The sequence below is a fragment of the Suncus etruscus genome, chromosome 13 (genome assembly GCF_024139225.1).
Source record: "Suncus etruscus isolate mSunEtr1 chromosome 13, mSunEtr1.pri.cur, whole genome shotgun sequence".
In the NCBI taxonomy this organism is placed as follows: domain Eukaryota; kingdom Metazoa; phylum Chordata; class Mammalia; order Eulipotyphla; family Soricidae; genus Suncus; species Suncus etruscus.
In genome coordinates, this window is record NC_064860.1 from 81,634,351 (window position 1) to 81,647,871 (window position 13,521).

General features: G+C 33.6%; 1 protein-coding gene across 1 annotated transcript in view; it reads right to left on the bottom strand.

Annotated features, from left to right (window-relative positions):
• Window positions 1–13,521, bottom strand: part of ABI3BP (ABI family member 3 binding protein) — a 231,699-nt gene that overhangs the window by 125,082 nt on the left and 93,096 nt on the right. Inside the window, 2 exon segments of the mRNA XM_049785676.1 lie at window positions 9,457–9,589; window positions 12,676–12,744. Of these exon segments, the coding sequence (XP_049641633.1) occupies window positions 9,457–9,589; window positions 12,676–12,744 (202 nt within the window).

The window sequence follows — 13,521 nt, forward strand, 5'->3', positions numbered from 1 at the left end:
ATGATTGTAGTTGGGTTTCAGTCATAAAAGAACACCCCCCTTCACCAGTGCAACATTACTGCCACCAATTCCCTTTGTTTATCTTTGTTTCTGTTGCTTTTCGGGCTAGATTAATTGTAACGTCATTTTCTAAAAGCTTGTTTTGACATAACACTTGTTTACTCACATCTTTGTTGGGTCTGCTATAGTAAAACATGAAAGTAGGTTCTATGAGATGGAAAAAATGAAACCCAAGGGGCTGGAGAGATAGAAAAGGAACTTGCCTTGGATACTACTACTCAGACTCAATCCCTGGCATCACATATGTTACCCAGAGCCTTACCAGGCATGAACTCTGAGCACAGAAACAAAAGTAAGCTCTGAATACATCTAGATGTATCCCTTCAAGGTAACCATATACTTATTTTCAAAAATGAATTTGTGGTAGTGAATAATTTTCCAGTGTACAAGTAAATATAGCTGTACACAAGGCAGAGTAAAACACAGAGTGCTAAAAGGTGCTTGGGTACAGCACAATACTCAGCTACCTGAATTTAAAGATGGTCATGTTATATCTTAAATCCTATTTAAATTAGGACATTCTGGGGGCCAGATATCACAGCAGTAGGGCATCTGCCTTGCACACAGCTGACCCAGGATGGACCTCCGTTCGATCCCCGGCATCCCATATGGTCTGAGCCAGGAGCGATTTCTGACCACCTAGCCAGGAGTAAACCCTGAAATCCACCGGTGTGGCACCCCCCCCCCCAAAATTAAATTAGGACATTCTATGTAGGTTCTAGGAAAGAAAATTGGTAATTATTTAAACTTCATTTTAGAAGCATGGTTTATGTCTCTTCTTGGAGAAATTCTACAATGTGTTTTATAGGCAGAAAGATTTCCTAACAGGTGATAAGATTAAAATGGGTCTCATTACCAAAAAATTTTATTCACTTATTCAAAAGGATACATACATGCCTATATTCATTGTCACACTTAGTATAATATATGGAAAATATGGAAAGTATCCAATGCCCAAATACAGAAGACTGGATTAAAAAGTTATAATTATATATATATATATATATATAGATATAGATATAGATATACACACACAGAACAAAATATTATGCAATTCTATGAAGGAAAAACATGATGCAATTTGCAGCAGAATGAATGGAACTAGAGGATATCATGCTGAGAAATGATTTCTCCCAAATGTGCAAAACTTAAAGATACACAGTAAGGTGGAAACAATGGTCCAAAGGCAACATAATGGGCTAGTTGAACCACAAAATCGAGCTGATGGGGAGGCTGGGAAGGAGTCCTTGAGCCTTGGGAGAGAAGGTGTATATTTATTGGTGATGGGTATGGCATTGAAATTATGCTCATGAGAAACCACTATTAATAGCATTATAAACCACAGCAACTCAATACAAATTCTTTTTTGGTTTTTGGGCCATACCCAGTGACACTCAGGGGTTACTCCTGGCTGTGTGCTTAGAAATGGCTCCTGGCTCAGGGGACCATATGGGACGCTGGGGGTAGAACCCAGGTTCGTCCTGGGTCAGCCACGTACAAGGCAAATGCCCTACCACTGTGCTATCGCTCCAGCCCATCAATATAAATATTTTAAATAAAAATTTAAAATGATTCTCATCATTTCTTACCCCCAATGAAGCTTTTAAAAAGGAACACGAGGAAGAATTGTATCATGATATAGTCCAGATATTAGCTATAAAAGAATTAATCATGAAAGAAGCAGAATGACAAACATAAAAATAGAAGAACTAATTAGACTAAACACCTATATGAGATGTGGGTTCAATATTAATGTTAAAAATAAGTAATTTTAATCTTGGGTGTTAAGATACTAAGGTAATGAAAAGGGCATATTTTAAAGGGATTGGACAAATCCTAATGGGAACTAATGCCAAAATATGATTAAGAAATGGGTTCTGAAGGACTAATGGGGTGGTAGGAAGGAATGGATCATGGAATAATGGTAGAAGGATCTTGAAACTCTGGCAGAAGAATTGGTACAGAACACTGCTACATTCCATCACAATAACTTCAAAACTGTTATAAACTATATCTTATTGAAAAATGGTTTAATGAAAAGAGAATTTCTTTTAGTAGTAAAGAAAATAGGGACTTAGAGATTAAAGTGCTGACCATAATTACTAGTTCTTTTTCATGAAAATAAAAATACGGGGCCAGAGAGATAGGACAGCGATGTTTGCCTTACAAGCAGCCGATCCAGGACCTAAGGTGGTTGGTTCGAATCCTGGCATCCCATATGGTCCCCCGAGCCTGCCAGGGGCTGTTTCTAAGATAAAGCAAGGAGTAACCCCTGAGCATCGCAGGGTATGGCCCAAAAAACGAAATAAAAGATAAATACTTTAAGAACTTTGGAACTGTATCAAGATCAGAGGTTCAACCCTAAAAGTTATTTACATTTATATCATTTACCATTCTCTGTAAAAAAAAAAAATTAACAAAATCTATTCCAGGAAGTTTTCAGCAATGTAGAATATAATACTCTTCCCCAGGCCTATACATTTAATCTAGGTTTCCCAAATAATTCACAGCATACTGAAGTTTGAGAAGCATTTTCCTATAAGCAGATAAATATAAGCAGTTAAAGACATGGCACAGATGAAAATGAGAATACAAAGAGGAACAATCCATGGTTAGACCTCTTTTTCTTATTTGAGAGGTAGGATAACAAGTAAGCACAGAAGAGTCAGGATAGGAAAATCTAACTATTAAAGAAAAAGCATGAGGATGGCCAACAAGTTCGTAGAAAAGTCGAAAGAATTAAAACATAATATTTCGTTGCGTGTTTTAATTCTTCTGACTTTATGCAACTATCAGAGAGATGAAGTCATGAAATTTTTCTATACGTGGATTTATATGGAATCTATTATGCTGAGTGAAATAAGTCAGAGGGAGACAGAGAGACACAGAAGAGTCTCACTCATCTATGGGTTTAAGAAAAACAAAAGTGGAGCATGGACATAAATAAACATCTTCCCAAAGAAGATACATGAATATAAGCAGATAAAAAAGTGTTGACCATCATTTCTCACAAAAATGTAGATATAAACAATAAAATATTATTTCACTTTAGTAAGATGACATATATCTAATAAACTCGAAATAATCCATGCTAAAGGGGAGTATAGTGAGAAAAGATCATTTCAATACTGTTGGTGAGAATGTAATTCACTGTTAATGGAAGGCAGTATGGAGACTTCTCAAACTAGAATAGAGGGGAGAAGATTCATGATAGTGATGAGGTACAGTAATTGTATATATTGGTAGCCTAAACTTTAACACTATCATAACAACTTAAAGTAAAAATTTTAAAATTGAGGAGATAAAAGAGAGCAGCCTGTTCTGTTCTGGACCAGCCACAAAGGGTTCTTGTTCTACTCTTCTGATAGCTTGTTCTACACTAACAGCAAAGAAGTTTGAGAAAGTGACTTCTAAAGAAATCATAAAGCTTTATTTAATACATTTGCAAATAGTGAGAATTAGAACAAGCTTGAATGCTTTAACAAGTTGGAAACATGGAAAGGAAAAAATAAGCTATTAATGTTGAAATAAATTTTGGTTGAAAACATGTTTTACTTTACTTCTGGGCCAAATTGGAAAGCTTTCTTTTGACCTCAAATATATTGAAGACAAATGTGTACATTCTTCCACTGAATAGACACTCATAATAAAAAATTAAAAATTAAATTGGGCCTCTCAATTCTCCAGTAGGACTCAGAAAATTATTTAAAAATAAACTTTGATAAAGTAAAAGATATTCTATTCAGATTTCCAAAATTAAACAAAAGCAAAACAAAAACAAAAAAATTGTACTGCCAGCATCTTAATATTCATATAATACGTAAGAACTTTTTGAAAAATTGAAAGTTCTAAGTCAAAGTATATAGAAACGTATGTACAGTAAACTACTTGATCATTTGCAGGGCATGCTCTATATTTACATAAAATTATTTAGAAAGTCATAAACTTTATAGAAGTGGCAAAATTTAGGGCTTACCAGATTAAAACAACACATGTAATGATCTTGTAGCAAATAAAGGATATTGGCATTGCAATTTTTACTAAATATATTCTTGAAGGCAGACTTGAACTATAATAATTTTGCAAATTTTAAAAACTAATTATCTGCTAGGACATTAATTGCTCATTCTAACCTACTCAATCTAATTATTAATAAAAACAAATACATCATTACATGAGACTATATTTCTCCATATCTGTTTTCAATTATACAAATTTAGAGTTCTGGCAGAATTATTTGGGTGCTTATTTGAGTATATACTATTTCCAGAGCTTTTAAACAAGAACTACTATTTTTCCCCTCAAGCAACAAAAGGATTTAAATGTCAGCTCTTTATTAACTGTACTAGCTAGGAAAAAAAGAGGCTTGAATGAACATAATTCACAAAATCTTGAAATACTTCTGTTTAATCACTATTAAACTCTTCCTGTTTGTTTTGTTTTCTTAGATTTTGGGAAGGCTTTTTGTTTGTTTTGTGATGCCAATGAATGTACTAGGTAGCCTCTCACACTTGTAGTGTATGTTCTTTACAATCACTGTTAACTCTTCCTTTTGAATTACTTGAATTACTTAGTTCTTGCTCTAGAAGACACACCTGACCATAAGATGCACATAGTTTTTAGAGGAGGAAAGTAAGAAAAAAAAAAAATACTCTAAAGCAAATGGTGCAACGCGAGATGCCGTCCAACCTGAAAGGCCAAAATATATTTTCAGTTCACCAAACCATAGATGGTTAAACACATGTACATAATTTTTTTTTACATCAGAAAATAAAAAACAGTTTTTTAAAAAACTCAGGCTTCAGATCCAGGTGGCATTCACGTCATAAGGTGCACAAATATTTTCTCCCATATTTTGGAGGAAAAAGGTGTGTTTTATGGAACAAAAAGTCTGGTATGTCCTAGTAGTTCTTTATTACTGTCAAGAGAATAAATGGATTCTCCCAATCACTCAGATTTGAAAGTTTATGATAATTTTGACATACTATTATAAGTCTACCCAATATTTTATTCAAATTAAAATAACTTATTTTGAGCATTGTGAGTTGATGGACATGATTCTATCGGATGAGATGAGCAGGAACATGATTTATTCACTAGAGAGAAGTGGGCCATCATCGTCTGGGTAAATTAGGTCTTAGAAAATTGGGTCTTAAGTCAATTGCATTGGTTAAAATTCCAGCTCCACTAGTTCAATTTTTTTTTCTTTTTCTGTTTTTGGTTTTGGGGCCACACTCGATGATGCTCAGGGATTACTCCTGGCTATGCGCTCAGAAATCACTCCTGGCTTGGGGGAACCATATGGGACGCTAGGGGATCAAACCACAGTCTGTTCTAGGCTAGCTCAGGCAAGGCAGATGCCTTACCCCTTGCATGACCGCTCTGGCTCCTATTTTAATTATTCTTTTTTTTTTTTTTTTTGGTTTTTGGTTTTTGGGTCACACCCAGCGGTGTTCAGGGTGTTCCTGGCTGTCTGCTTGGAAATAGCTCCTGGCAGGCACAGGGGACCATATGGGACACCGGGATTCGAACCAACCACCTTAGGTCCTGGGTGGGCTTCTTATCTTCTATATATTTGTTATTCCCTTATAAATTTAACACATAATATTTATTAGAATTGGGCATCATATAAATTATTTTATTTTGGAGTCAGTAGATCTAAGTGAAATTGAAGGAATAAAATTGAAATTGAAATAGAAAATGAAATTGAAGAAATTGAGGTAAGAAAGAAAATTGAATTTGCAACCTATAGGACTTTATAGATTTATCAGGAAACTTGAGTTTAACTTAAAAACAACTCAATTTTGCTTTAAATATGATGTTTCCTTCTTTCTTTTATGCATTCTCTTTTCCTTAATTAAGAGATTAAAATTTGGAAAGACAAAAGAAAGCAAATCCTATGTTTATTTGCTCAGCATTTGATACTCCACACAGATCCACTAACAACTGAAATTATCACCAAAAATAAACCGATGTTTTTCAAGAACTCTTCTTTCCAAAAAAAATAACTTATTGGATTAATGGTGAATAAAGTAGAATATTAAGATTCTTTGAGACATTTCAGAATTGTTTTTTCAAAACTTCGGGTTTGGGCAGTATCATTCAAATGCTTTTTCCCAAGAATTTCTTCCTTTAGACTATAGACATGTGAAGGACATATGGTTTTTTCCTCTCTACTCTATATTTCATAATCAAAGTCATATGAAAAGTCCTCTTGAGAATTTTAAAGCATTTTCAATATTTTTAATTTCAACTTATAAACTAAATACCTCAAACATAGATATTTGGCTATAAGTACATTATAAAGTGTTAGTTTCTTTAATGTAAGGGAAATTTATATTAAATTTGTAATGTGATTTTAAAAATACCCTCAAATAGTTCAAATGAATAAGTTAACAACATGAAATGTTAAAGAGGATAGCAACCAGAATATTTATACACTGTGAGGATATAAATGAAAGTTAGGCTGAAAACCAGGGATAGATGTATATTTTCCATGAGATCCACAAATTCTACTTGTACTTTTAGGTATCTTTATAGCTGAAAGCAAAAAATACATCTTTTAAATACCAAGATGACCAATATTCATATTATAAGAGTTGAGAATAAGAAGAGAAAGGGGAAAAATTCTTATGTGAAAAAATACTAGCAAAGATCTTACTCAAACTGAGGCAGGAGACTTCTAGGTATCTTTTATTTTTTTATTTTATTTTATTTTATTGGGTTTTGGGTCACACCCGGCGGTGCTCAGGGGTTACTCCTGGTTCGATGCTCCTGGCAGGCTCAGGGGACCTTATGGGATGCCAGGATTCGAACCACCATTCTTCTGTATGCAAGGCAAACGCCCTATCACATTGCTATTTCTCTGGCCCCTCTAGGTATCTTTCTAACTGAAAGAAAAAGATAATCTTTTAAATACCAAGATGACCAATATTAATATTATAAGAGTTGAGAAGAAGAGAAAGGAGGAAAATTCTTATGTGAAGAAATACCAGCAAAGACTTTACCCAAATTGAGGTAGGAGATTGACACCTAGGTACAGAGTTTTCAGCGTTCTAAAGAAAATATATCCAAATACATATTAATATATAGCATAGATTTAATTAAAATGGTAAAAATAAAAAATAAAGGGAGAATCCTATAGGTAGCAAGAATCCGCATATAAGAATATCCCATATAATAGTATCAACAGATTTCTCAAGATAGACTCTGGCCTGCAGATGAGAAAGGAATGGCATAAAATATATAAAATGCTGAATGAATAAAACCTCCAACCAATCCACTCTTCACAGATAGATTATCATTCCATATTTTAAGGAGGATTTTGGATTTTACAGACAATATATAAGAAAACTAATATATGGGCCCTGAAAGAAATGCAAGAGGACTTTTGTAAAGGTAAAAGAAAGTATACCCGGAAGTAGCAAGACATGAACAAAGCAAAATGAAAATGTGGGAAAAGTGAGTAACAATGAATATTCTTGGAATTCACTAAAGCTTTATTTGCTTTTAATTTAAAACGGATTCTAGGAGTGATAGCACATCAGTAGGGCGTTTGCCTTGCACCTGGTCTACTGGGGCATCCCATATGGTCCGCTGAGCCTGTCAGAAGTGATTTTGAGGGCAGTCATGAGTAAGTCTTGTGTGCCACAGGTGTAACCCCCTCAAAACATAGATAGATAGATAGATAGATAGATAGATAGATAGATAGATAGATAGATAGATAGATAGATAGATAGATAGATAGATAGATAGATAGATAGATAGATAGATAGATAGATAGATGATTCTAAGCTTGGAATCCTAGATGGGAAAACTCATTGTAAGATCCAAACTCTTAGAAAAAAAACAAAAGAAGACAAATGGAATCTAATCACTCCACAAAGAACAGATATCAAAGTAAAGTGAGAGAGAATAAAAATTACAAAACAGAAGAGAGACAAATGGCAAAAATGACCCAAATAGAAATTAAAAAGATACAAATTCTTTTATAGAATATTTTTACTGAACACCAATGCCCTGAAATCAATCACAGGTGATAGAGTGTCAGATGATCAAAAAGCAGAATCTAAAATCAAGCCTTTTGTCTTCAGGAGACCCATTTGAGCACCAAAAGTTAAACATGGATTCCAAGTTTAAGGTTGAAAAACAATTATACAGGCAAGAGTTAATCTTGAAAATATAAAGATAGCTACATTTATATCTGAGAAAATGGACTTCAAGTTTAAGGGTTTTGTTGTTGTTGTTGTTGTTGTTGTTGTTGTTTGTTCGGTTTGGTTTGTTTTGGGGGCCACACCCGGCAGTGCTCAGGCTCTGAGCTTCTGGCTCTGTGTTCAGAAATTGCTTGGGAAACCCTAAGGGATGCTGGGAATCGAACCAGGTCCGTCCTGGGTCTGTGTGTGCAAAGCAAATGCTATCTCTCCGGTCCCCAAGTTTAAGGTTTTAAGACCTCCAACACTACACTGGGTGTAGTCCTCAAACAAAAACCCTTTAAAATAAAAATTAATGCTCTGGTTGAATTTTGTTTGAAGTTTGACTTAAAATTTCCCAGGGCAATGCTTTTAATTTTTAAGCTAGTATAATAAATATTAATGATGAATGAATATCAAAGGAAATATCACTTTGTGGCCAATTAAAAACAATGAATTGACATTTAGCACAGTGTGGCTTAGTATATAATTAGTGCCAAATCCTTGTTCTGAATGGATGAGTGGCAATAATTTTAAAATATATTTAGATTTTTCTTATTTTGTTTTGCCAGAGATAACAGCTTCATTCCAACTCTGTTTCAATCTCTCCTGTATTATATTTCTCCAGTTTTCTAAGCCTATGATTCACCCATAATCATTTAAATGTCTTGAAAACACAGACTATTGGTACCTACCTCAGAGTTTATTCAATTAGGTCTGGAGGGGAACTGGAAACTTCAGTTCTGAGGAGTATCCTAAGTGATGCCAATGCTGGCACTACCAAATTTGGGGGTTACATATTGAGAATTATGCTTCTGGAAATTTCTACCATCATCAGATCAAAGAATCACTTTTTCCAACCAAAAATTAACCTTCTCAACTTTTAGTAGTTGTTTCTAACTGCCTCCTGCTCTACTTAAGAATATTTTACTACCCTTTTATACGCTTTACTACCCTTTTATTTATTGGTCTCTTGTAGACTATTCTTTGAATGGAAAACATATCTGGACATGTTTTCTATTTCGGTAGGAAGGGATTTCAATGGTAAAACTTTGAAGTAGGCAATTGCATATCTTTCAGAGCATGATGATTTGTAAATGTTGTTACCAATGTTAAAACATTCTTAAAGCATGCACAGATTTTATAGTTTAGAAAACTAAAAAAGCACCAATGAAAAAGTAAGATCATGTATTATGGGGTGAATTACCTGTCACTGGAACAGTGACTTGGCAATGTCCAGTCATGGTGTGGGTTAATGAGGAAACCCCAGGACAAGAACACTGAGCTTGGAGTCAGAGTACCAACAACCAGCTGGAGAGGTTTGCGAGTGCGTGATTTACCTGTAGAGGCAACAACATACAGGTTAACTTTGGTAACATTCAATAGTTTTTGATTATTTGTATAAAATATATAGCAGTGAATTACATAAAAACATAGTTTTTCTTAAAGTGCGCAAATATCAACAATGCTTTCCCCATGAATTTAAATGTAAAATATAAGAAATAATCTTTTGAGATTTATGCCTGCTTGACATATATAGGTAGGCATATAAATTATATCTAGTTATCCAGTTATTATTTTCTTGTGGGTCAGCCAGAAATATGAAAGTATTGGCTATTAACAGTAAAAACATGCACCATAAACACAAACACATAATGAGGGTACATCTATATATATTCATTCCATTCCTTTCACAAAACTAATTAAAATTATAATTATTTTCCATAGGGCTTCAAATTGATATGAAATATAACCCAAGTAGAGAAAATAAATCTTTTTTTTTTTTTGGTTCACACCCATCGGTGCTCAGGGGTTACTTCTGGCTATCTACTCAGAAATAGCTCCTGGTAGGCACAGGGGACCATATGGGACACCAGGATTCGAACCAACCACCTTAGGTCCTGGATCGGCTCCTTGCAAGGCAAATACCGTTGTACTATCTCTCTTGATATCTCTTAATATCTAGGTTCTAGGTAATATGTGTGTATATGTGTGTGTTTGTGTGTTTGAGAGAGAGAATAAGAGAGAAATAAGAGAGCCAGAGAGAGAATTAGCCTAACCAGAAATTTAATATTCTTAGTAATACAATTGCCAAAATCATTTCATAATTAATACCTAAATAGAAAATTAGAGAGAATTTTTGGAAATTACCAATTAAATAGGAGTAGCAATTTGCATTTTCAAAAATGTTGGAAAGTGTAGAAATGAAGAATACAATAGGAGAAAAACTTTCAATCATGGAAAACAATACTGGTTAGTTAAATAAATAAAAATCCAGTAAGATCTACAGAGAAATAACAAAACATGACAATACTCTAGGGGCCAGGCAGGTCTGAGAATGAAAGTAGAAACCTTGCTCAGGCCACGCATGTTCCCTACTATTTGAATTTTCCTTCTGAGCCCTTTAATTGATTTTACAACAATTGTGTCTGGGACAATATGTTTATTATCAGATTATTCTTTGTCATTTATCATTACAATATGATAATAAATACTCAAGTTAATTTATCTTTCATATTATAGCTCTTTCTATGGTTTGTATATGCAAGATATCTTTGATTATGTTATGAATGTCTTTGCCTTTGAGTGACAAATTGTTCAAAAAAGTCATGATGAGTATTTGTCTATTTAATATACCTGAGTTTTATATATGAGTACATATTTGTGTATATGTACATATGCATAATACAAAAATAAAAAATATAGACATTGAGAGGGGAGATGGGCTATTATATCCTGAGCAAGATGAAACAATTTCCTCAGTTAATCATCACAAAACGAAAAAAAAATTATGGTGTTTATAATAGAAGCCTCCAAATAAAATAAAGTTACAAAGTACTACTATTATTCTCTCAATTATTGACATTCCTTATATATTTTGTGTATATGTATTAAAACAGTCAATGAATATACAGCAAAAGTTTCATAGAGGCATATCTATGTTTCTTGAATTAATCATTTGTTATTTTGAAATATAGGTATGAAATAGTTATTTTATTTCATTAACAAGCTGTAAGAGTGATTAAGTTTTTATTCATGCTCTGAGGTCATGTAAGAATCTAGGAAAGAGGCTGGAGGTTTTATGAATTCTTGACAATTTATTACTTCTCTTAAAAACAAAATAGAAAGAAACTCACAGAAGGAAAAGGAAATTTGTATATTTATTTTTGGAAATACATTATAGCGTTCAATAGTATTGATACATAAATGGCATTATGGCTGAAGATACATAAAAAGTCACAGAGATACATTTGTACTGGTTTGGTTGACATATTTGAAGAAATATATATATATATATATATATATATATATATATATATATACACACACACACAAAAGGTTTCTTCATTATATGTGAAGATCTGCATCTTTGAAAACACCTCTCTTCTATTTCATCCCTTAGAAAATCACAACAAAAAGTCTTTTATGTGTAAAATCCTATATATGTATTTCATAAATATTTCATAAACACTATGAAATATTTTTAATAATTTACATTAGGAAATTAAAACAAGAGCAGAACTTTGCTAACAGCCCTACAGTGTTAGGGAGGGTTGATATCAATCACACAATAAAAAACACTCAGCTTTACTGATTCTTACATAATAATCAGTGAATTGCTTATTTGTCCTAAGGAGAAGTTTTAGCAGTAAAATTTGAATAAAGTACTATTTCAAGCATCCTTTAGTCATGTAGAAATATTCCTACTTATTTGATCATATGGTGTTTATATTCCTATTCCAAGTCTTGCCTGCCCTGGGGAGTGCTACATTTTGAAAGGAGTCCTTGCTCTATGTTTAACAAAATGCAAGAGGTTTAAAAGGGAGAGATGGGGAATTAGTAATGTCTAAGTTCTAATCTATTTAACACACATTAAAAAAAATAAGTCATGCTTCTGAAATATACACAGTGCCTTTCAGCAAAGTTGGACATGAAACTTGGCCATTGACATTTAAAAGTTCACACCCTGTAAAAGAGACAGGCTAACAGGAAAACTTTAAAAGAGCAATTTTTAAAATATATATATATCTTCATTTAAGCACCATGATTACATTTTCTATAGACTAGATTCTGGTCTATGCGCCACATATGCAAGAACTTTTTTAATAAGCAGTCTTATGCAGAATGAAGGCACAGAGAGGCTCCAGAATTGCTCTAGAAGCTGGAGACAGTAGGATGCTAGCTTTTCAGTTATCTGTGGTTTTATCCCTGATAGGTATTCAACCCTATTTTGTCCCTGAGCCCAAAGCCAGGAAGGAGTAAATTCTGAACACAGCCTAGTGTGACTTTATCACACCTCTAATTGGTCTAAATGCTGAAAGTTTCTGATTGGAAAATTCCTAGACCACTTGATCTTAACAATAAAAATGGTTCAAATAGCCTATCAGATAATGTAATTTAAAAAAATAAAAATACTGAAAAATACCTGAGCATGACTTCTTCTGACTCGGGGGAGGAACAGGTCTCACAACAATCAAATATTTAGGTTCTGCATCTAGAAGCAAGAAAATTATTCATCAGTAAAATTATTTGAGAACAAGAAGACTTCATAACAGCTCACCCAGGTTCTGATTCAGTGCTCTTGTCCCCATGATTGAGTCAATATAAAACCACAGCACTGTGACTGAGAAGACCCCAGAAATTGGAAAGTTGATATTTCCTGGGAATGGTCATTTCTTTGAAATTTTGAAAATAAAACTAAATCTAGCTTTTTTTAAATATATTTTATTTAAACACCTTGATTACATACATGATTGTGTTTGGGTTTCAGTCATGTAAAGAACACCACCCATCACCAGTGCAACATTCCCATCACCAATGTCCCAAATCTCCCTCCTCCCCACCCGACCCCCGCCTGTACTCTAGACAGGCTTTCCATTTCCCTCATACATTCTCATTTTTAGGACAGTTCAAAATGTAGTTATTTCTCTAACTAAACTCATCACTCTTTGTGGTGAGCTTCCTGAGGTTAAATCTAGATTTTTTTAAACCAAATAGGTTGGGGAGTTGTCTTCAAAATTATATTGTCCAGAGATTTCACGCCACATTTTGATCAAGCTTTTCTCTCTACAATCAATATATATTCCATTATCTCACTCTCACACACCTCTCAGAAGATCATCCTGCTGTTTCCACCAAAGAAGGAAAAGTGTATTTCTACAGAACACATGAGTATCACCGATTGCATGATTGCTCACTTGTGTGATATTATAATATTCTACCTACTTTTTTATTCTCCTTGTATATTTCCAAGTATGTCTTATATTCAATC